The sequence below is a fragment of the Bufo gargarizans genome, chromosome 4, assembly GCF_014858855.1.
Source record: "Bufo gargarizans isolate SCDJY-AF-19 chromosome 4, ASM1485885v1, whole genome shotgun sequence".
NCBI lineage: Eukaryota > Metazoa > Chordata > Amphibia > Anura > Bufonidae > Bufo > Bufo gargarizans.
In genome coordinates, this window is record NC_058083.1 from 508,451,535 (window position 1) to 508,475,197 (window position 23,663).

Genomic DNA, 23,663 nt, shown 5'->3' on the forward strand with positions numbered 1-23,663 from the left:
CAACAGTATTTTTTTCTCTCCCTGAGTGTCCTCATTACTAATAGTGCCCCCTACAGTATCACCAGTAACGTGAATCCTCCACACTGTGCCCAATAACAATGTCCCCACTTTAACCCCAGTACTAATAATGCCATTATAGTGCCCCCAGTAGAAATGAGGCCTCCCCTTATAGTGCCCCCAGCAGTACCAAAGTCCCTGTATAAGGCATCTCCATAGAACACATAGTAATAATAGGACACCCTACAGTGCCTTGGTGGTTATAATGCTCCGTACAGCGGCCCCAGTATTTATAATTCTCCCAGTGGTAACTCAAGTATTTATACATACCCTCATAGCACCTCCAGGATTTATAATTGTCACCTGCAGTCATAACCCCCTCCTTGTAGTGCTCCAGCCTGTAATGCCACCACCTTTAGTGCTCCAGCCTGTAGTGCCCCCACATATTAAAGAAAAAATCTAAATACTCACCTGACTCCGGTTCTCACAAGGATATCAGGCGGCTTGATGATGTGATCAGGAACTCAGGAAGCTTAATGATGTGATCAGAAACGCCTACATCCTGTTTGTGACCATGTCATCACTCTGCCTGACCCAGGGCCGGCGCCACCCATAAGCAGAGTAGGCAACCGCGTAGAGCGCACTCTGCCTGGGGGCGCCGGCCGCCGCCTGCGCCCCACCCCCTACTTGTGTCATCCATCTGACATCATCTCATCTCCTTCCGTTCTTGCCGGCCAGATGCGCTCCGATGAGTTCACTACGGGCAGAGAGAGCGGCACGCAGCTGAGACACGCTGGTGTATTTAAATCTCATCTAGGCTTTCTGTCAGAAAAGTTTCTCGTGGGATTCGAACTCACAACCTTGACACATCTGAGCCAAGGCATTTACCCTCACAGCCATGAAAGCTGTATTACTAGCTACTTAAAAAAAAAAAAATAATAATAAGACTTCTACTGTAGGTAACTTTGATACCTAGTGTACATCCATACACATGTCAGCTGCCCCAACACACCCAGCTCTAATACATCCATACACAGTGTACTGGGGCAGCTGTCATGTGTATGGATGTACACTATCAAAGTTACCTACAGTAGAAGTCTTATATTTTTTTTTTTAAGCAATTGATAATACAGCTTTCATGGCTGTGAGGGTAAATGCCTTACCTCTGATGTGTAAAGGTTGTGAGTTCGAATCCCAGGAAAACTTTTCTGAAAGTGTTTTTTTTTTTTTGTTTTTTTTTAATACCGGACTGTTACTTTACTGCCACGGGGGAGGGGGGGGGGGCTATTGGCACCATGATACTGGCACATGGAGGGGGGAGGAGAGAGGCACTTTATACTGGCACATTAGGGGGCAGGGGGAGAGGATGGCACTATGATATTATCACATGGGGGGGGCAAGAAATGGACATGAATCATGAGGGGCAGAAATGTGAAATGATGGGGAGGGGGCAAGAGATGGACATGAATTATGAGGGGCAGAAATGTGAAATGATGGGGGGGGGGGGGCAAAATGTACATTTGCTTCTGTTGACAAAAATCCTTGCACCGGCGCTGACTTCGGGCGCGCAATCCCACGATATTATATATAAATGACCATAGTCGGACTGGCACAGGGTACACGACCATAGTTAAATGTTGCATGCAATAGGTGGCTGAAAAAGGGGCGGAAAAAGGGGTGTGGTCAATGGGCGGAGTCAAGGGGGCGGCAAAATTAGCTTTTGCCTAGGGTGGCAAAAATCCTTGCACCAGCCCTGGCCTGACCTGGCACAGGAGGATGCGATGACAACCTCCTGCACCATTCTACTGCTCCATATCCTTCAGGCTTACTGGCCTGCAGCCTATGAGTCTGAATGGTGAGAACAGGAGTCATAGGCTACCGTGCCCATGCTGTAAACTGCCCCCCCATAGAGGCAGGTCGGCCGCCTGAAGCAAGATGCTCATCTTGCCTCATGGCAGATGCGGCCCTGCACCCAGCTAATTACATAGACACTACCGTATCACTGCCCTGCCCACGGAAATAACATCTCAGGAAAGAGCAGCATGGACATGGCCATGTAACGACAGCCTAGAACGGGAGATAGGAGAAATAAAGGTAACAGAAATACATTACAGCTACCTTCATAAATGATTCTTTTAAAGGATGTTGATGCCAAGTGGAAAACCCCTTTAAAAAAAACTGGTAACAGCTGACTCAGAGTGGCCTGAAAATGTAAAAAAAATTATCAGCTCACCAGTCCCCGGCAGCTACTGGTCTGTAGTGATGAGTGGCAGGTGCCATATTCGATTTCGACGAAATTTGCGAATATTCGATAGAATATTCGTTTCATATTCATCTAAATCGAATAGTCATCATTATTCTAGTTATCGCGATTAATATGCGATTTAAATAATCGCGTATTGCGATGGCAACTTAAGGCTACTTTCCTATTGGTTTGATATCTAGAATTAGCGAAGATGACGAATATGACGAATTTATTCGTTATATTCCTCAAAACGAAGATAACAAAGTATTCTCCATCTTCGTTTCAGCTACCTATTCATCAACTTCGCTAATTCTAGCAATCAAATAGGAAAGTTGACTATAGAGACAGCTAAGTTTAATTCGCTATGCGATTATATTATTATTCTTTTTTTTAATAAATAGATTATAATAAATAGAAGAATTATAATACTTGAAAATTATTTTTGTAATGTAATCGCATAGCGAATTAAACTTAGCTGTCTCTATAGTCAACTTTCCTATTTGATTGCTAGAATTAGCGAAGATGACGCTTGACGAATATGACAAATGTATTCGTCATATTCCTCAAAACGAAGATAGCAAAGTATTCTCCATCTTCGTTTTTGCTCCATATTCGTCAACTTCGATAATTCTAGCAATCAAATAGGAAGGTTGACTATAGAGACAACTGTGTTTAATTCGCTATGCGATTACATTACTTTGCTTTTTTTTTATAAATAGAATCATTATAATAATCAAGTATTATAACTATAATTTTTTTTAAAAAAAAAGCAAAGTAATATTATCGCATAGCGAATTAAAAACTTAGGTGTCTCTATAGTCAACTTTCCTATTTGATTGCTAGAATTAGCGAAGTTAACGAATATGGAGCTAAAACGAAGATGGAGAATATTTAGTTAACTTCGTTTTTAGGAATATGACGAATACATTCGTCATATTCGTCATCTTCGCTAATTCTATCAAGCCAACCATAGTAAACCAGGTCTAAGTTAAAATCGCAACACTACTGGTCTGTTGGTGCCAGGGTCCACACTGCACTCATCTCAACATACAGAAGAAGCCTGATAATGCCCCTCAGCCAATCACTGGCTATATATAGCAATGACCCAGGAGGCATTTCTTGTGCGCTGAGATAGGAGCAAACTGTAGAGAGCAGCCTCAACATTGGAACAATATTCAATAAGGGGAACCTTACTGTTCATTCATGTTTTTAGGCCACTCCGAGCCCACTGCCTCCAATTTTTGTCAGGCTGGAAAACCCCTTTAGTCAGACCACCATACCCCATGCTGCTATATAGTGACAGTGCTAAGTTATAGTGCCACACAGTGCTCATATGCCCTGTAGAAGGGGATGCAGTAGGGAATTTGAATCAGTCCCTGCTAGAGTGGAAGTTGGAGTCTGAGTAGTGTGAGGCTCTTTTTCCCTCTAATAATGCGGCCAGAAACTTCTATTAAGCCATTGCACCCCCTTTTTTATTGTGAATTAATAGGATCAAATGGTGCATGAGAATAGAAAATAAAAAAATATATATTTTTTAGAACTTTTAAATGTTTTGTACAGATTACAAAGACATGGCTGTTTTTTGTTTTCTTCCAAAAACAGTGCCACGTCTGTCCATGGGCTGAGTCAGGTATTGAAGAAAGCAGCCGTGTTTTTTTTCTAGCCCCTTTAATTATTCCTATAGCAGCATGCTTTTGATGGTTCCATTTGCCCAACGCATATCTCCAGTCTACAGCTACAGTCAGATTTTACGTAGCAATCCGGTCTCCCGGTACGGCATGTCAGGAGGGTCGTCCCGATTATGTAAAACACAAGTGGCGCCTGTAATTGGGCTGGTTGGCTAATACAACGAGAAGCTTTGAACAAGAGAAAAGTTATGTTCACAGCTGTAGCGATCACTTTCTAAAGTAAGAATTCATGGCTGAGATGACATGAAAAAGATGGTTATAAAATTTTAATGGAATGATAAAAGGCAAAAGTCAGCCTCTCAGCTGAATTCTTAAAATCCCTATATATCACCATCAAGTCCTTAACTGTAAAATCAATGTAGAATATAACATGTTGTCAATGCTCGCGCCGCTGGATGGGAGACGGCTAACGATGACAGCTACACGGACAGCTATGGGAGCGTGCAGGAGGGGAATAACAGATCTGTTGTGGCTTCCCTGCAATTATTTGTACAAGTAATTATTGATAAAGGAGCTGTACCTTCTCTCCTCTATCCTACTGCGCCGGAGAGAAAAAAAGAAGAAGAAGATCTATGATTCATATTCCAGGACCGCCATCATTAATAAAAGAAGATTGCTTCATTTCGGCAAATTAAATTATCTTTTTTATGGCAAGCTATTTTCTTCAACTACTTTAGAAGTCTGTACTTGAAATGAAGGGGAAAAATGCTATAAATATTTCCCAATTATCTGTCGCCATTGAAATCTGCTTATTTACTTTTGGATTTCTGCAACCCTCTCTTGGTTCCCATTAGAGATGAGCGATTTGATTTTCTTTGAATTGAATTTTTGCAAACCGGGTTCAAATTTTTGGGCAATTCGATTTGGGTAAATTTCTCACAATGGTGTCAGACATTTTTCAGATTAGAGGACAGGACACGGGAAAAAATGAAGAAGGAAGATCACATTGACCCAGAAGGTGTCACTGGCAGGCATTTTTGGACTTTTCAAAACAATAAAAAATCTACATGACTAATAATATCTTGCCATTAAAGAGCTTGAAATGAGCTGTATAGATTCCTAGGAGATTCTAAAATGTCATCCCCAACTTCTTAAAGCATTTGGATTCATTTGGAATTTATTGGCAACCAATTTGGCCAAATTACATCCGAATCAAATTTCAGGAAATTTGCTCAATAGTTCCCATTTACCCAGTGGAAATGACTGGAGATCTTGGTATGAACTGGATTATTCTCTATGGTTTGTAGAACTGTGAATACCCTACACTGATCGGTGCAGCCCTGGAAAAATAGTCAAGAGGTTGGACGTAGCTTTGGCCTTAGATGAAACTACATGCTATTTTGTTAACTTAGATGGGATCTTGAGGGTCTACCGCACCCAATGTAGATTGATTACTGTTAAGAGTTGTTCACACTATCATGGAAACCTCAACTCTCTGCTGGATCTGTCAAAGTATACAGGCACCCAACAGATCATATTGACTTATAATGGGGTCCATAAGGTTCTGTTGGGGTTTCCATCATTTTTATGGGAAGAATAGCACTGCATGCAGCAAATCTGCTGAGACTACAGATGGAAACTTCAAATAGAGCTTTAGAATTGGAACTTGAAGCTCCCTGGCATCAATGTGCAATTTGTCATGGGGCCCCCAAAACTTGTGACTTCTTATGGAGAAAAGTTGATTTTGGGTCTACTCAGGAGCTGATACCTTTGCAGCTTTTATGGCCATCTGGATGCTGCCACAAGTGGCAAGTACTGCCAATGAAAATCAATTGTTTATGATAGGGTTTGGAAATTTTATAACAACCATTGTGTGAAAAGTGAAGGTCCAAGGCCTAAGGTGCCCATCAATCTGCAGATTTATTTTAATGGTTTAATAGAAAGTGGGGCCCTAAGTAAGAAGTAAAGTTGGGCTCTACTGCTTACCAGGTGCTCACATAATTTCAAATATATATCTTTATCCGAATATTTTCACATTTTTTATAGTTTACATTCTTCACTCCAATTCCTCCGGTGAGTCCAATCCTCGCTCCCCTTTTCAATTGGCCAAGGGCTCGGGAGCCCTTTAACTGCAGTATCTGACATAGTTACCCTCCATAGTCTTCTAGCTGGGTCTGGTACTGTAGGTTAGCTCCATTTAAGTGATTTTCGGGGCTGCAGTACTAAGACAAAGGGGCATACAGGAGAGTGCCTCTGTGTTGGGTACGATAGTGAAGTGGGCTTGGAAATGTGGAGATGGCTGTGGCTCCTTTGTATTAATGAATACTGAAGGTCGGGCTCCCACTGATCACACATGGTGGCCTACCTTTGATAGTTGGGTGTTCTAGAGCAAGGACATTTTGATACCAAGTAGAGAGAACTTCATTTATTCTAGTACATCAAATACTGCATCTCCTGGAACCATCAGATGATTTCTCCAGGTACCAAACACTTAACCCCCCCCCCCCAAAAAAAAAAAAGCCCATACATTACTTTGCACTCAAACGGATTGGAGCTGCAGTGACCTGGCATGGCCACTATACTTTGAATGGAGCTATACTTCCTGTTACATTCAAAGTGCTACTTCCAGCCCTGGGGATTGCAGGGAATAGCTGATCAGTGGGGGTGTGAAGTGTCAGATCCTCACTGAGTGGATATTAATAACCTATCCTGAGGACAGGTCATTAATACCTGGAGCCTAGAAAACTCCTTTAAAGGGGTAATCCTATGATTGATGTAAAAAATAAAAATCAGACATCATATAGTACATGACAGTCTCTTTCTAACAAAGCTAGAACCTGCCCTGTACCTCACATGGATCCAGACATCTCCACATTCATTGCTGTGCTAGATTTATATCAAGCTGAAAGCTCAAGGGGCGTGTCTTTTCTGCAGCAGCTAAGGGGGCGTGTCTCATCTCTCCCTATCACAGCTCAGGAGGCAGTTGAAGGATGGAACTGAGCATGTGCGGCCTTCTCAGTGAGCAGGACAAAAAATAAGAAATCAAGTGGCACTATAAAGATATGTTTTACTGAATAACTCAGCAGCTATACAACATTTTTTATTACATGCAATTACAAAAGTATTCAGATCCAGGTGCTGGTTTGAAAACGGACTAATATTTTTCATGGGACAATCCCTTTAACTTGTCCATACATTGATAAGGAGAATTATACATTATCTTATCTGTTTTTATAAATGTAAAGGGGTTATGCCATGATTCAGACATCAGATAGTATATGACAATTAAAACAAAGCTAGAACCAACCCTGTACCTTACGTGGATCCAGAGATCTCCCCAATCATTGCTCCAATTGCTCTGTTAGATTTATTTCAAGTTGGCAGCTCAGGGGCCTGTTCTTTGTAAGGGGGGGGGGGGCTGTCCTTTCTCAGGCGACTCTCTCCATATCACAGCTCAGGGTGTAGCCCAGCAATTAGGAGTGATCTGGATGTGGATCCTGATGCTGGGCCATATCATGAATTGGCAGCCAAAAGATTGATTTACAAATTCACATAGCAACAATTTATCATGGTAAGTACAGTATATCTGAGGTTAGTTTTTAGATTGGAGTTGCTACAATATGCTTACTTGACCCAAATTTATGAAACTGGCACATGGTAATAATGAATTTGGCACAAGTGCAATGTAGTTGCACCTATTTCAGTTAGAGTACGTCCAGAGGATTCCTGGTATGGAGAGGATATGTGACTTCTCTGTGACTTTTTTTTAAAAAGTTGCAAATTATATTTGAGACTAAAAAGTTCTCTACAATTTGGAACTCGTAGGTTAATGGAGCGGTGATCGAGCTTGCACAGTGCGCTCTCTATTCACTTCTATGGGAGTTCCAAAAATAGCTGAACACGTTTGCTTGTCTCTTTTTGGAACTCCGCCAGGAAGTGAAAGGAGAGAAAGCCGCACATTCTTTCCTGTGCTTTGGGGGCCCCGTTCTAGAGATAGGTGTGGAGCCCAGAGGTGGGACCTGCACCTATCGAACATTAGTGGCATATCCTAGCAATATGCCACTAGACTGTGAGATGGGTCAACCCCTTTAAATGCAAGCCTGGTGTGTGGTGAGTGTTTTAGGTCCATACTCCATATTTATTTTAATTGCAAAATGCTCTGGCTACAGCATTTTTCTCACACTTGCTGGTGTTTTTATGCTATAAACAATGTTTTTTTTGTCCTTGCTTAAAAAACAAACAAAAATATGAAAATTTTTGTTGTGTTTTTTTTTATGGTATTTTTACATTGCATTTCTGGACCAACAGGTGCAACTGCTACTTCTTCACCCCTACAGTTTTGTCCCTGCCTATTCCTCAGTAAAGGTGGATTTAGATGAACTAATAATCGTCCAGATTATCGGGAATGACCATTCCTGCGAATGGTCATTTCCAATCATCTGGCCGTGTAAATGTGCCACCGATCACGCGATGAACGAGCAAAACGCTCGTTCATCCGGTGATCCTGTCGCTTGTGGAGGCACCAGAATGTGTTGTCCAAACCATGATCTGCTGCCCAGAAGCCATGATTCTGTATGAGGACGAGCGATCGCCATAGTGATCCCTCGTCCTCATACTGTGAAGGAGATTGCTGCATGTAAATGCATGGTCTCCCCTTAATGAATGAGCAGCCGACTGAAGGAACCCGTCAGTCGACCCCTCTAAATCCACCTTTACAGTTTTTGGCAGAATTACACAAACATAACACACTTGCCTCACATCTACATACATCCATGTACCACTATTGTAAATCCAGCAACTGTTAGATAAATTTTGCAAAATTTCTGTAGATGTGAAAACTTAGGGCAAAGCGAGAATTTTTATAAATGTGCTCAAATAACCGTTTTCTTCATTTCTTTGTTGTATAAACTTGTTTTACAATCCATATCCAATCCTCTAACGCTGTGTTTTCCCTAGAGCATGGAGAAATTGCCTATAAAAATATCTTCTGAATGATAGCTTGAAAGTTAAACTTTATTTGTGATAAAAATGGGTAAAAACCTCCAAAATAGAATGGATTTGACATTTGTCTATTGCACATTGCCACATTGTTCCAGATCATCCAAAACCATCCGTAACATCAGTTTATAGGCACAAGGTTAGTATTAATTCACTGAGGAGACAGAAAAAAGCTTAGTGATACAATGCAGGGGGGAATTAAATGGAATGTCCTGTGTATTTCATTGTAGTGTTATTAAGTATATACTGTATATGCAGTATGTTGCATAATGTATTTGTTTGTTTTATAAAATGTTGCAACTTATTATTTTTTTTATTTTTCATTTAAAAAAAGTTTCACTGGGGGCTGTCTGTATGGTCAGTGCAGCAGGGTGTGTGTGTGTGTGTGTGCGTATGTGTATATGTGTGTGTATATATATGTGTGTGTGTGTGTGTATGTGAGGTGCAATAAATGGGGGTTTATGGTCAGAGAATTGTCAATACACTAATACCATCTCCAGGAATATATGAGTAAAGTCCCTCCCCCAAAAACCAGAGAATGATAGAGGAGCTGTATAGAATAATATCTGTGTGTACACAGGGACGGACTGGGAACTTAAAGTGGCCCTGGAAAAAATACTAAAAGTAGTCCTGTTTTGTAGTGGTCTTCAAATTGATGGAAGGCAGGGATAGCAATACTATATTGTGGCACATTATACCACCCCAACAGAGCAAAATACCACAGTCCATCACAAAATACTGCCAGCACCACAAAATGCATAACTAAAAACTTCCACTGGCCGGGCAGGAGGAGGGCCCAGGCGGCCCCCTGAGCTTCGGCCCACCAGGAAATTTCCCTGTAAGGTCTATAGCCAATCCGCCCCTGTGTGTACTTGTACAGTGTGACCATTTTGCCTTATCAACAACAAAGCTGTTATTAAATCCCCAGCCCCTTTATAATGAGATAGCTCTGCCCATTCTGTCTCAGTCTACACAGCAAAGCAGTAATTACAGGTAAATACTCTCAATTGTGAAGCGCTGCAGAATCCACAGGGAGTGACAGGGAAGCCGCATAGAATCATGTGTGCACATGACTTTTCTTGGCCTGTACAACAAAGTTATTAAATTCCCTGCCCTTTTATAACGAGATAATTCTGTACATTCTGTCTCTCTAATAACGAGATAGCTCTGCCGGTTCTGTCTCAGTCTGCACAGCAAAGCTGTAATTAAATCCTCTCTGAATCATTCAGCACTGGAGAATCTGCAGGGAGTGATATAGGACCTGTATAATTGTATTGGTGTGTACATGTACAGTGTGACCATCTTGCCTTATTTTGGCTTTTGGCAGTACAACATAGCTGTTATTAAATCCCTAGGCCTCTTATAGGGAGATCATTTTGCACATTCCTTATAATTAGATAGCTCTGCCCGTCCTGTCTGAGTCTACACAGCAAGGCTGTAATTAAATCCATCTCTTAATTGTAAAGTGCTGCGGAATATGGTGGAGCTATATAATATAAGATTACTTTTATTATCCTCCACCTTCTTATAGAGCTACAACTCTACATACACTGTTTTAGTTTACAAAGTAAAGCTGATAAATGAGGAGGTCCTTCATGTAGTAAGTGACATTGTGTATACAAGTTGGACAACCCTTCCTTTTAAATATTTAGAATCTCTCTTCCAGAAGCTAATAAAGGTTAAAAGACACATTACTGCTGTGAGCCCCCTTTCTATGGTCATAGCTATGCAATTGCACCTAGGCACCAAGGCCCTAGTGCCTGGGGGACCCAAAAATACTCTATGCCACATTGATACTAGTATTATAAATGGCACATGATAGGAGTGCAGTCATGTTACAGATTTTACATTTGAGCTCAGGAGCTTTCAATTGCGCCTTCCCATTACACATCTGATTAGCCATATTGCTTCTACTTGTTACACTGCAGCAAAAGGGCATAAAGAGAACAAAATAATAATGGGAAAAAAAAAGCCTACAGCTGTGCAGTGCTGAGAATTTTGTGTTCGACGTAGTCCTTGGTCGTGGCGTACGGAATAGAGCATTATATAGTTACATAGTTGGCAAGCCCATCAGCTCCAACCTATAATCCTTCCATATTGACCCAATGAAAGCCAGAGAGGTTTTCATTGGGTCAATATTCCAAATGCTCCATTTTAAAGGAGAAAAATTCCTTCCAGACTCCATATCTGGTAATCAGAATAGATCCCTTCTTCTGAAATCTAGTACCAATAACCTGCAATATACACTGTAATTAATTGTAAGAAATACATCCAGACCCTTCTTGAATTGATGCAATGAATCAGCCATTATAACCACTGGTAGAGAGCTTCATAGATTCACTGCTCTTACAGTAAAGAATCCCTGTCTATGTTAGTAGTGAAACCTTCTTTTCTCTAGACGTAAAAGATGTCCTAGTTACAGACCAGTGTATAAAAAGATTATTAGAAGAAGGTCATGCCGCCTTCCCCTATATAAACATTTGTAATGTTTGTCTACTAATACTAATATTTTTTTTAAATGATTGCTAAAATTCAAAAATGTACTGCCAGTGTCATTTCCCCACTTGTCTATCAAGAAATGCAAACTAAACATTTTCTATTATCGAACACTTAACCTTGAGTTTTCACTTACTGTCTTGTTCCGTAGACATGTTAGCCCATTTGCTGTAGGTATCTCCATGTGCATTAGAGGCGATGATCCTCACTTCATATGTAGTGTATGGTTGGAGATTCTTAATTGTATAAGTGAAGGAACCACTGGGCCCCAAAAACTCTCTAGGAAGTTAAATGAAAAATAAATATTATTGATCAAAACCCTACAAAGGAGAAGGAAAAAAAAAATACAGTTTTGCTTACTCTGTGATTTTTTGGGTGGGATTCGTCGATCTCATCTGGAGTCGATAGTTGGGTAAGCCAGGAGCATTATTTCGAACTGGTGAAGACCAGACAACCTGAAGACTGGTCGGGTTGGCAGATGAAAGCCTCGGAGGCAGTACACCATCTGGAGCTGTCGGAAAACATGGATGAATTAGAGCAGAGAAAACTGTGGAGAGCATATGTTGGATAAAATTGAAATGCTCCATATACTGGAAAAAACTTTTCCTCAGGATCAACAGCGATGTTAACATGGACCATTTAATTTAATGTTTCACTGATGAACTACCTCCGCACCAAATCTTATTTCAGCATTACCACCGGGCTAACAGGGTTAACGTAACACTAAAACCTAGATTCTTACCTGTAGCAACAATTTTATTCTTCATGCAGATAAACCTTACTTTTATGGTACATTACCTTTAAAAGGTAGCTTTTCAATGCAAACTAAGCAAACAGTAAATATATGATGTATATTATGTGCCTGGAGAAAATCTGTTCCTTTTTTCTGTCCTTATGTTCTCAATTCATGAGACCAAGAAATGTATAATTACAGATAACATCTGTGCGATGCCTATATAGACAGGAGCCTCATGAGGGTCTGAACAGGTAAGTGTGCGGTTCTTAATGTTCTTAGTGGGGACATGTACATGAAAATATCACATCTTTTAGATGTCATAGCAGATATAAGTATTAAAGGGTCTATAATGAGATCAATGCTGTAGAAAATATGTTGAGGTTAAAAAATTACCCACTGTAAAAGATTTTTGAAAATTGTAACCAAGTCACCATTAATATATTTACAAAAAATCTAAACTACTGTATTACGGTTGCACACAGCACACACCATAGGCTGACACTTACTGTCACTTTTTAACATGTGCTTTGTACACTAAGGGGGGAGTCAGCAGTCATCTAATTATCATTACAGGAAGCAGTGATAAATAACCTCTAATAAAGCTGAAAGCATTCATCTATGCGGCTGGGATGTCGGAGAGGAGCTGAAGAAGGATACCAAAAAGAGCCTGAAAAGACACTTAGAATCCAAGTGAATCATCTTCTTTTCCAAGGTGGAGAATCTAGAGAAGGGTCGGAAATGTAACTTGTTCTTTATTAGAACAATCCGGCCACACTGATTTGACTGAACTTTGAGACAGGACCGGAAGCATTCAATCAAGGACAAAGGATGGGGATTGTCTGGACATAGATTACAAGATCCTCACTAAGGTACTGGCCAACAGGCTGAAGGGTGTCATTGGAAGGATCGTCCACCCGGATCAGACATAGGGCATTCATGGCCACAGGATTGCCAACAGTCTTGCTGTCATGAGAGACATGGTACAATACATCAAAGATCACCGTGTACACACCATCCTGGTCAGCATCAATCAAGAAAAGGCTTTTGACCGAGTCTCCCATGAAAATATGGGCAAGGCTTTGCACAAGCTAAGCTGTTTGTATGGTAACCTGATGTACCTTGACATTTACAGCACAGCGTTGGTGGATGACTGGAAGACTGACCCCTTTCTGGTGCTCTTCGGAGTCAGACAAGGTTGCCCTCTTTCACTTCTCCTTTTTTCTTGTGTTATAGCGCTCTTCGCTGAGATGATCCAGCAGAATGAAGAGATCAGAGAGATCACCACATCAATACCAGGACCCTTTGAGGTCAAGTGCTTACTCTACATAGACGTTGTAACCATCTTCTGCGCTAACGAGAGTTTAGTGAATGCACTTGTCCAGACCTGCATGGAGTTCGGACAAGCTTCAGGGGCCAAGGTCAACTGCAGGAAGTCAATGCTAGACCATGTCCCGATTTTTCTTCCTACCCCTTTGGTGATGTCTAGACAGGGACAAGTAGGACAGCTCCATCCCTTATAACTACTTTGCTCCATGGTACTACAGAAACATCATACACTTTGTGAGTGAGCACCATATGGAGGGTTTGTAGCTCGACTTGTGGAAGCTCAAGGCAATCCACAATCATTTTGAAGAAGAAGAGCATGTCCATCCTGGACTGCCACAGACTTATCCACAGCCTGCTCAAAAACTATTCCATCTTGGACAGCCCAGACATCAATGGAGAAGAGGACTAACCCCCCCTCTTCTGCCCTCTCTTCCCTTTTTTGTGTCTGTTCTTCAATAAAGCTTCGGTCATGGGATTTCCCCTCTTTCCAACCCCATCACTTGTCTATATTGCTTTGTTGTTGGATTGTGTTTACCTTGAGTGATTAGGAATGTTAGTGTAGCACGTGGTGCGATGTATAGTGTAGGTTAGCCTGTACTGTATATTGTGCTGTCCTACTATGTATGGCATATGTGTTTATTTAATGGGTGCTGCTTCTCGTCCTGTGCTGTGTCGCAGTACTTTATATGTACTTTACTACGACAAACATTTACTAAAACAGACATATCAAGAAAGCTAACTAGTCCTTTTAATTAGTGATAAAAATATAGCTGATACATTCCATCTGTTATATTGCTATATGTTCTTAAAAATGTTATAGAAATGTATTCCCAATTTGATGAAAAATAATTGTTGAGAATAACTCAAGTACATGGATGCAGTTCATTTCTTACTGGCACTGATAAATTCCTATATGAAAAAAAAAAGTAAATCAAAATTTGCAAAATAAAATATTTTTTTTTTTTTTTTTTTAAGATTTAGAATAGATCTCAAAATTTAGAAACCAATGCTTTGGCCAGTTTGAACCAAAAAAACTGAACATTTGTAAATGATTTATGCTCTAAAAGAAAGTTACAATTACTTGTAGAATTTTTTTTTGTTAGTTCAGCTCTCCCAGACTACAAATGGGCATTACTTTACCAGCAAAGATGGTTCTCAAGGTACTTTCCCCAGAGAAGGAAGAAAATGAGCTCCTGACATAGACTGTGTTTGAACTCTGTGTATTTCCCGATTATTTATTTTGTATCTCCAGTGCGCATGAAATATTATCCACACACAATTCCTCTGAGTAACCGTCAAGATGTTTTTGCATCTGCCAGAGCGGATACCGACATGATTCCCCTCGATCAATGTACAATGAAGAGCGTTGATGAGAAATGAAAGCCTACGAGGAGTAGCCCTAACGGGCATACTTGAGAGATGCAGATACCAGGCAAGACTATGAATACACATGAAATAAATGGCACCACAATGCGTGCTCTTGATAAACTGGGTCATTGCCGAATATCTTCTTGCAGAGTTTAATATAGGAATCAGTGTTGAAATTGAGTTGTGCCAACAAATAATTCAGGTCCTGGCTAGATATTGTTGCTATAGAGCCGCTGAGCATTTTTCACTAGATTTCCATCTGTAGTGATTCAGCTGTGTCATTACATGACTAGGAATTGAAAATGGCAAGAGATATGCTGGAGAGCAACTTATTTTTTCTGAAATTTATCAGTCTGCGTGGTGCAGTGATATATATATTTTTTTAAAACTTTCATTGTACTATGTTTCGTTTTGATCTGCTTTCCAGACAGATATGTTGACTTTACATTTGAATTTGGAAATAGCTGAGGCCGTATTAATAGCTCATGCATTGTTGCTTTTTTTTATTAGCTGCTAAAGATAAGTTCATACTGTAGATATTATTGTGTGTTGTATTAAGGAGTGTGCATGGTGTCTTATAGGGTTGAGATGAAGATTAGGGATGAGCGAACTCGAACTGTATAGTTCGGGTTCGTACCGAATTTTGGGGTGTCCGTGACACGGACCCGAACCCGGACATTTTCGTAAAAGTCCGGGTTCGGGTTCGGTGTTCGTCGCTTTCTTCGCGCTTTTGTGACGCTTTCTTGGCGCTTTTTGAAAGGCTGCAAAGCAGCCAATCAACAAGCGTCATACTACTTGCCCCAAGAGGCCATCACAGCCATGCCTACTATTGGCATGGCTGTGATTGGCCAGAGCACCATGTGACCCAGCCTCTATTTAAGCTGGAGTCACATAGCGCCGCCCGTCACTCTGCTCTGATTAGCGTAGGGAGAGGTTGCGGCTGCGACAGTAGGGCGAGATTAGGCAGATTAACTCCTCCAAAGGACTTGATTAACTGATCGATCTGCAGCTGTGGACCATTGAGCTGCTGATACTCAATTGCTCACTGTTTTTAGGCTGCACAGACCGTTTGTCAGTCTCATTTTTCTGGGGTGATCGGCGGCCATTTTGTGTCTTGTGGTGCGCCAGCACAAGCTGCGACCAAGTGCATTTAACCCTCAATGGTGTGGTTGTTTTTTGGCTAAAGCCTACATCAGGGTGAAGCTGTCACACCAAGTGCATTTAACCAGCAATAGTCTGTTCATTTTTTGGCCATATACAAAATCAGGGGCAAGCTGCGCCTGTCACCAAGTGCATTTAACCCTCAATGGTGTGGTTGTTTTTTGGCTAAAGCCTACATCAGGGTGAAGCTGTCACACCAAGTGCATTTAACCAGCAATAGTCTGTTCATTTTTTGGCCATATACAAAATCAGGGGCAAGCTGCGCCTGTCACCAAGTGCATTTAACCCTCAATGGTGTGGTTGTTTTTTGGCTAAAGCCTACATCAGGGTGAAGCTGTCACACCAAGTGCATTTAACCAGCAATAGTCTGTTCATTTTTTGGCCATATCCCAGTCTAATTCTGTCACTAAATCCATACCGGTCACCCAGCGCCTAAATACTAGGCCTCAAATTTATATCCAGCTAAATCTGTCCCTAGTGCTGTAGCTGGGCGAGTTATTTAGTGTCCGTTCAAGCACATTTCTTGTTCTGGGTTGAAATACAATTCCCAATTTAGCAATTTCATAATTTAGTGGTTCCTGCTATATCAGAGCTATTTGAAATCTATCCCAAAAAGGGTATATAATATTGAAGGTGCACATAGGGTCATTCAGAATAACTTCACACACACCCGCTACTGTGTATTTCCAAGTCTAATTCTGTCACTAAACCCATACCTGTCACCCAGCGCCTAAATACTAGGCCTCAAATTTAAATCCCTCTAAATCTCTCGTTACCGTTGTCCTGTTGTAGCTGGGAAAGTTATTTAGTGCCCGTCAAAGCACATTTTTTGTTCTGGGTTGAAGTACAATTCCCAATTTAGCAATTTCATAATTTAGTGGTTCCTGCTATATCAGAGCTATTTGAAATCTATCCCAAAAAGGGTATATAATATTGAAGGTGCACATAGGGTCATTCAGAATAACTTCACACACACCCGCTACTGTGTATTTCCAAGTCTAATTCTGTCACTAAACCCATACCTGTCACCCAGCGCCTAAATACTAGGCCTCAAATTTAAATCCCTCTAAATCTCTCGTTACCGTTGTCCTGTTGTAGCTGGGAAAGTTATTTAGTGCCCGTCAAAGCACATTTTTTGTTCTGGGTTGAAGTACAATTCCCAATTTAGCAATTTCATAATTTAGTGGTTCCTGCTATATCAGAGCTATTTGAAATCTATCCCAAAAAGGGTATATAATATTGAAGGTGCACATAGGGTCATTCAGAATAACTTCACACACACCCGCTACTGTGTATTTCCAAGTCTAATTCTGTCACTAAACCCATACCTGTCACCCAGCGCCTAAATACTAGGCCTCAAATTTAAATCCCTCTAAATCTCTCGTTACCGTTGTCCTGTTGTAGCTGGGAAAGTTATTTAGTGCCCGTCAAAGCACATTTTTTGTTCTGGGTTGAAGTACAATTCCCAATTTAGCAATTTCATAATTTAGTGGTTCCTGCTATATCAGAGCTATTTGAAATCTATCCCAAAAAGGGTATATAATATTGAAGGTGCACATAGGGTCATTCAGAATAACTTCACACACACCCGCTACTGTGTATTTCCAAGTCTAATTCTGTCACTAAACCCATACCTGTCACCCAGCGCCTAAATACTAGGCCTCAAATTTAAATCCCTCTAAATCTCTCGTTACCGTTGTCCTGTTGTAGCTGGGAAAGTTATTTAGTGCCCGTCAAAGCACATTTTTTGTTCTGGGTTGAAGTACAATTCCCAATTTAGCAATTTCATAATTTAGTGGTTCCTGCTATATCAGAGCTATTTGAAATCTATCCCAAAAAGGGTATATAATATTGAAGGTGCACATAGGGTCATTCAGAATAACTTCACACACACCCGCTACTGTGTATTTCCAAGTCTAATTCTGTCACTAAACCCATACCTGTCACCCAGCGCCTAAATACTAGGCCTCAAATTTAAATCCCTCTAAATCTCTCGTTACCGTTGTCCTGTTGTAGCTGGGAAAGTTATTTAGTGCCCGTCAAAGCACATTTTTTGTTCTGGGTTGAAGTACAATTCCCAATTTAGCAATTTCATAATTTAGTGGTTCCTGCTATATCAGAGCTATTTGAAATCTATCCCAAAAAGGGTATATAATATTGAAGGTGCACATAGGGTCATTCAGAATAACTTCACACACACCCGCTACTGTGTATTTCCAAGTCTAATTCTGTCACTAAACCCATACCTGTCACCCAGCGCCTAAATACTAGGCCTCAAATTTAAATCCCTCTAAATCTCTCGTTACCGTTGTCCTGTTGTAGCTGGGAAAGTTATTTAGTGCCCGTCAAAGCACATTTTTTGTTCTGGGTTGAAGTACAATTCCCAATTTAGCAATTTCATAATTTAGTGGTTCCTGCTATATCAGAGCTATTTGAAATCTATCCCAAAAAGGGTATATAATATTGAAGGTGCACATAGGGTCATTCAGAATAACTTCACACACACCCGCTACTGTGTATTTCCAAGTCTAATTCTGTCACTAAACCCATACCTGTCACCCAGCGCCTAAATACTAGGCCTCAAATTTAAATCCCTCTAAATCTCTCGTTACCGTTGTCCTGTTGTAGCTGGGAAAGTTATTTAGTGCCCGTCAAAGCACATTTTTTGTTCTGGGTTGAAGTACAATTCCCAATTTAGCAATTTCATAATTTAGTGGTTCCTGCTATATCAGAGCTATTTGAAATCTATCCCAAAAAGGGTATATAATATTGAAGGTGCACATAGGGTCATTCAGAATAACTTCACACACACCCGCTACTGTGTATTTCCAAGTCTAATTCTGTCACTAAATCCATACCGGTGACCCAGCGCCTAAATACTAGGCCTCAAATTTAATTCCCTCTAAATCTCTCGTTACCCACCGCTGTACTGTTGTTGCTGGGCAAGATATTTAGTGTCCGTCAAAGCACATTTTTTGTTCTGGGTTGAAGTACAATTCCCAATTTAGCAATTTCATAATTTAGTGGTTTCTGCTATATCAGAGCTATTTGAAATCTATCCCTAAAAGGGTATATAATATTCAAGGTGCACATAGGGTCATTCAGAATAACTTCACACACACCCGCTACTGTGTATTTCCAAGTCTAATTCTGTCACTAAACCCATACCTGTCACCCAGCGCCTAAATACTAGGCCTCAAATTTAAATCCCTCTAAATCTCTCGTTACCGTTGTCCTGTTGTAGCTGGGAAAGTTATTTAGTGCCCGTCAAAGCACATTTTTTGTTCTGGGTTGAAGTACAATTCCCAATTTAGCAATTTCATAATTTAGTGGTTCCTGCTATATCAGAGCTATTTGAAATCTATCCCAAAAAGGGTATATAATATTGAAGGTGCACATAGGGTCATTCAGAATAACTTCACACACACCCGCTACTGTGTATTTCCAAGTCTAATTCTGTCACTAAACCCATACCTGTCACCCAGCGCCTAAATACTAGGCCTCAAATTTAAATCCCTCTAAATCTCTCGTTACCGTTGTCCTGTTGTAGCTGGGAAAGTTATTTAGTGCCCGTCAAAGCACATTTTTTGTTCTGGGTTGAAGTACAATTCCCAATTTAGCAATTTCATAATTTAGTGGTTTCTGCTATATCAGAGCTATTTGAAATCTATCCCTAAAAGGGTATATAATATTCAAGGTGCACATTGGGTCATTCAGAATAACTTCACACACACCCGCTACTGTGTATTTCCAAGTCTAATTCTGTCACTAAACCCATACCTGTCACCCAGCGCCTAAATACTAGGCCTCAAATTTATATCCCGCTAAATCTCGTCCCTAGTGCTGTTAGCTGGGCGAGTTATTTAGTGTCCGTTCAAAGCACATTTCTTGTTCTGGGTTGAAATACAATTCCCAATTTAGCAATTTCATAATTTAGTGGTTTCTGCTATATCAGAGCTATTTGAAATCTATCCCTAAAAGGGTATATAATATTCAAGGTGCACATTGGGTCATTCAGAATAACTTCACACACACACGCTTCTGTGAATTTCCAAGTCTAATTCTGTCACTAAATCCATACCGGTCACCCAGCGCCTAAATACTAGGCCTCAAATTTATATCCCGCTGAATTTGAATACAATACATTGGGCCAAATAATATATTTGTTGTTGTGGTGAACCATAACAATGAGAAAAACATCTAGTAAGGGACGCGGACGTGGACATGGTCGTGGTGGTGTTAGTGGACCCTCTGGTGCTGGGAGAGGACGTGGCCGTTCTGCCACATCCACACGTCCTAGTGTACCAACTACCTCAGGTCCCAGTAGCCGCCAGAATTTACAGCGATATATGGTGGGGCCCAATGCCGTTCTAAGGATGGTAAGGCCTGAGCAGGTACAGGCATTAGTCAATTGGGTGGCCGACAGTGGATCCAGCACGTTCACATTATCTCCCACCCAGTCTTCTGCAGAAAGCGCACAGATGGCGCCTGAAAACCAACCCCATCAGTCTGTCACATCACCCCCATGCATACCAGGGAAACTGTCTCAGCCTCAAGTTATGCAGCAGTCTCTTATGCTGTTTGAAGACTCCGCTGGCAGGGTTTCCCAAGGGCATCCACCTAGCCCTTCCCCAGCGGTGAAAGACATAGAATGCACTGACGCACAACCACTTATGTTTCCTGATGATGAGGACATGGGAATACCACCTCAGCATGTCTCTGATGATGACGAAACACAGGTGCCAACTGCTGCGTCTTTCTGCAGTGTGCAGACTGAACAGGAGGTCAGGGATCAAGACTGGGTGGAAGACGATGCAGGGGACGATGAGGTCCTAGACCCCACATGGAATGAAGGTCGTGCCACTGACTTTCACAGTTCGGAGGAAGAGGCAGTGGTGAGACCGAGCCAACAGCGTAGCAAAAGAGGGAGCAGTGGGCAAAAGCAGAACACCCGCCGCCAAGAGACTCCGCCTGCTACTGACCGCCGCCATCTGGGACCGAGCACCCCAAAGGCAGCTTCAAGGAGTTCCCTGGCATGGCACTTCTTCAAACAATGTGCTGACGACAAGACCCGAGTGGTTTGCACGCTGTGCCATCAGAGCCTGAAGCGAGGCATTAACGTTCTGAACCTGAGCACAACCTGCATGACCAGGCACCTGCATGCAAAGCATGAACTGCAGTGGAGGAAACACCTTAAAACCAAGGAAGTCACTCAGGCTCCCCCTGCTACCTCTTCTGCTGCTGCCGCCTCGGCCTATTCTGCTGCTGCCGCCTCGGCCTCTTCCTCCGCCTCCGGAGGAACGTTGGCACCTGCCGCCCAGCAAACAGGGGATGTACCACCAACACCACCACCACCACCTCCGTCACCAAGCGTCTCAACCATGTCACACGCCAGCGTTCAGCTCTCCATCTCACAAACATTTGATAGAAAGCGTAAATTCCCACCTAGCCACCCTCGATCCCTGGCCCTGAATGCCAGCATTTCTAAACTACTGGCCTATGAAATGCTGTCATTTAGGCTGGTGGACACAGACAGCTTCAAACAGCTCATGTCGCTTGCTGTCCCACAGTATGTTGTTCCCAGCCGCCACTACTTCTCCAAGAGAGCCGTGCCTTCCCTGCACAACCAAGTATCCCATAAAATCAAGTGTGCACTGCGCAACGCCATCTGTAGCAAGGTCCACCTAACCACAGATACGTGGACCAGTAAGCACGGCCAGGGACGCTATATCTCCCTAACTGCACACTGGGTAAATGTAGTGGCAGCTGGGCCCCAGGCGGAGAGCTGTTTGGCGCACGTGCTGCCGCCGCCAAGGATCGCAGGGCAACATTCTTTGCCTCCTGTTGCCACCTCCTCCTTCTCGGCTTCCTCCTCCTCTTCTTCCACCTGCTCATCCAGTCAGCCACACACCTTCACCACCAACTTCAGCACAGCCCGGGGTAAACGTCAGCAGGCCATTCTGAAACTCATATGTTTGGGGGACAGGCCCCACACCGCACAGGAGTTGTGGCGGGGTATTGAACAACAGACCGACGAGTGGTTGCTGCCGGTGAGCCTCAAGCCCGGCCTGGTGGTGTGTGATAATGGGCGAAATCTCGTTGCAGCTCTGGGACTAGCCAGGTTTGACGCACATCCCTTGCTTGGCGCATGTGCTGAATTTGGTGGTGCAGAAGTTCATTCACAACTACCCCGACATGTCAGAGCTGCTGCATAAAGTGCGGGCCGTCTGTTCGCGCTTCCGGCGTTCACATCCTGCCGCTGCTCGCCTGTCTGCGCTACAGCGTAACTTCGGCCTTCCCGCTCACCGCCTCATATGCGACGTGCCCACCAGGTGGAACTCCACCTTGCACATGCTGGACAGACTGTGCGAGCAGCAGCAGGCCATAGTGGAGTTTCAGCTGCAGCACGCACGGGTCAGTCGCACTACAGAACAGCACCACTTCACCACCAATGACTGGGCCTCCATGCGAGACCTGTGTGCCCTGTTGCGCTGTTTCGAGTACTCCACCAACATGGCCAGTGGCGATGACACCGTTATCAGCGTTACAATACCACTTCTATGTCTCCTTGAGAAAACACTTAGGGCGATGATGGAACAGGAGGTGGCCCAGGAGGAGGAGGAGGAGGATGAGGAAGAGGGGTCATTTTTAGCACTTTCAGGCCAGTCTCTTCGAAGTGACTCAGAGGGAGGTTTTTTGCAACAGCAGAGGCCAGGTACAAATGTGGCCAGCCAGGGCCCACTACTGGAGGACGAGGAGGACGAGGATGAGGAGGAGGTGGAGGAGGATGAGGATGAAGCATGGTCACAGCGGGGTGGCACCCAACGCAGCTCGGGTCCATCACTGGTGCGTGGCTGGGGGGAAAGGCAGGACGATGACGATACGCCTCCCACAGAGGACAGCTTGTCCTTATCCCTGGGCAGCCTGGCACACATGAGCGACTACATGCTGCAGTGCCTGCGCAACGACAGCAGAGTTGCCCACATTTTAACCTGTGCGGACTACTGGGTTGCCACCCTGCTGGATCCACGCTACAAAGACAATGTGCCCACCTTACTTCCTGCACTGGAGCGTGATAGGAAGATGCGCGAGTACAAGCGCACGTTGGTAGACGCGCTACTGAGAGCATTCCCAAATGTCACAGGGGAACAAGTGGAAGCCCAAGGCCAAGGCAGAGGAGGAGCAAGAGGTCGCCAAGGCAGCTGTGTCACGGCCAGCTCCTCTGAGGGCAGGGTTAGCATGGCAGAGATGTGGAAAACTTTTGTCAACACGCCACAGCTAACTGCACCACCACCTGATACGCAACGTGTTAGCAGGAGGCAACATTTCACTAACATGGTGGAACAGTACGTGTGCACACCCCTCCACGTACTGACTGATGGTTCGGCCCCATTCAACTTCTGGGTCTCTAAATTGTCCACGTGGCCAGAGCTAGCCTTTTATGCCTTGGAGGTGCTGGCCTGCCCGGCAGCCAGCGTTTTGTCTGAACGTGTATTCAGCACGGCAGGGGGCGTCATTACAGACAAACGCAGCCGCCTGTCTACAGCCAATGTGGACAAGCTGACGTTCATAAAAATGAACCAGGCATGGATCCCACAGGACCTGTCCGTCCCTTGTCCAGATTAGACATTAACTACCTCCCCATAACCATATATTATTGGACTCCAGGGCACTTCCTCATTCAATCCTATTTTTATTTTCATTTTAC

At 42.8% G+C, this 23,663-nt stretch overlaps 1 protein-coding gene across 1 annotated transcript in view; it reads right to left on the bottom strand.

Annotated features, from left to right (window-relative positions):
• USH2A (usherin) overlaps positions 1–23,663 on the bottom strand; it is a 426,892-nt gene that overhangs the window by 338,290 nt on the left and 64,939 nt on the right. The window contains exons 5-6 of the mRNA XM_044291289.1: positions 11,725–11,875; positions 11,501–11,643 (exon numbers count right to left, since the gene is read on the bottom strand). Coding sequence (XP_044147224.1) covers positions 11,501–11,643; positions 11,725–11,875 — 294 coding nt within the window. The remainder of the gene's footprint in view (positions 1–11,500; positions 11,644–11,724; positions 11,876–23,663) is intronic.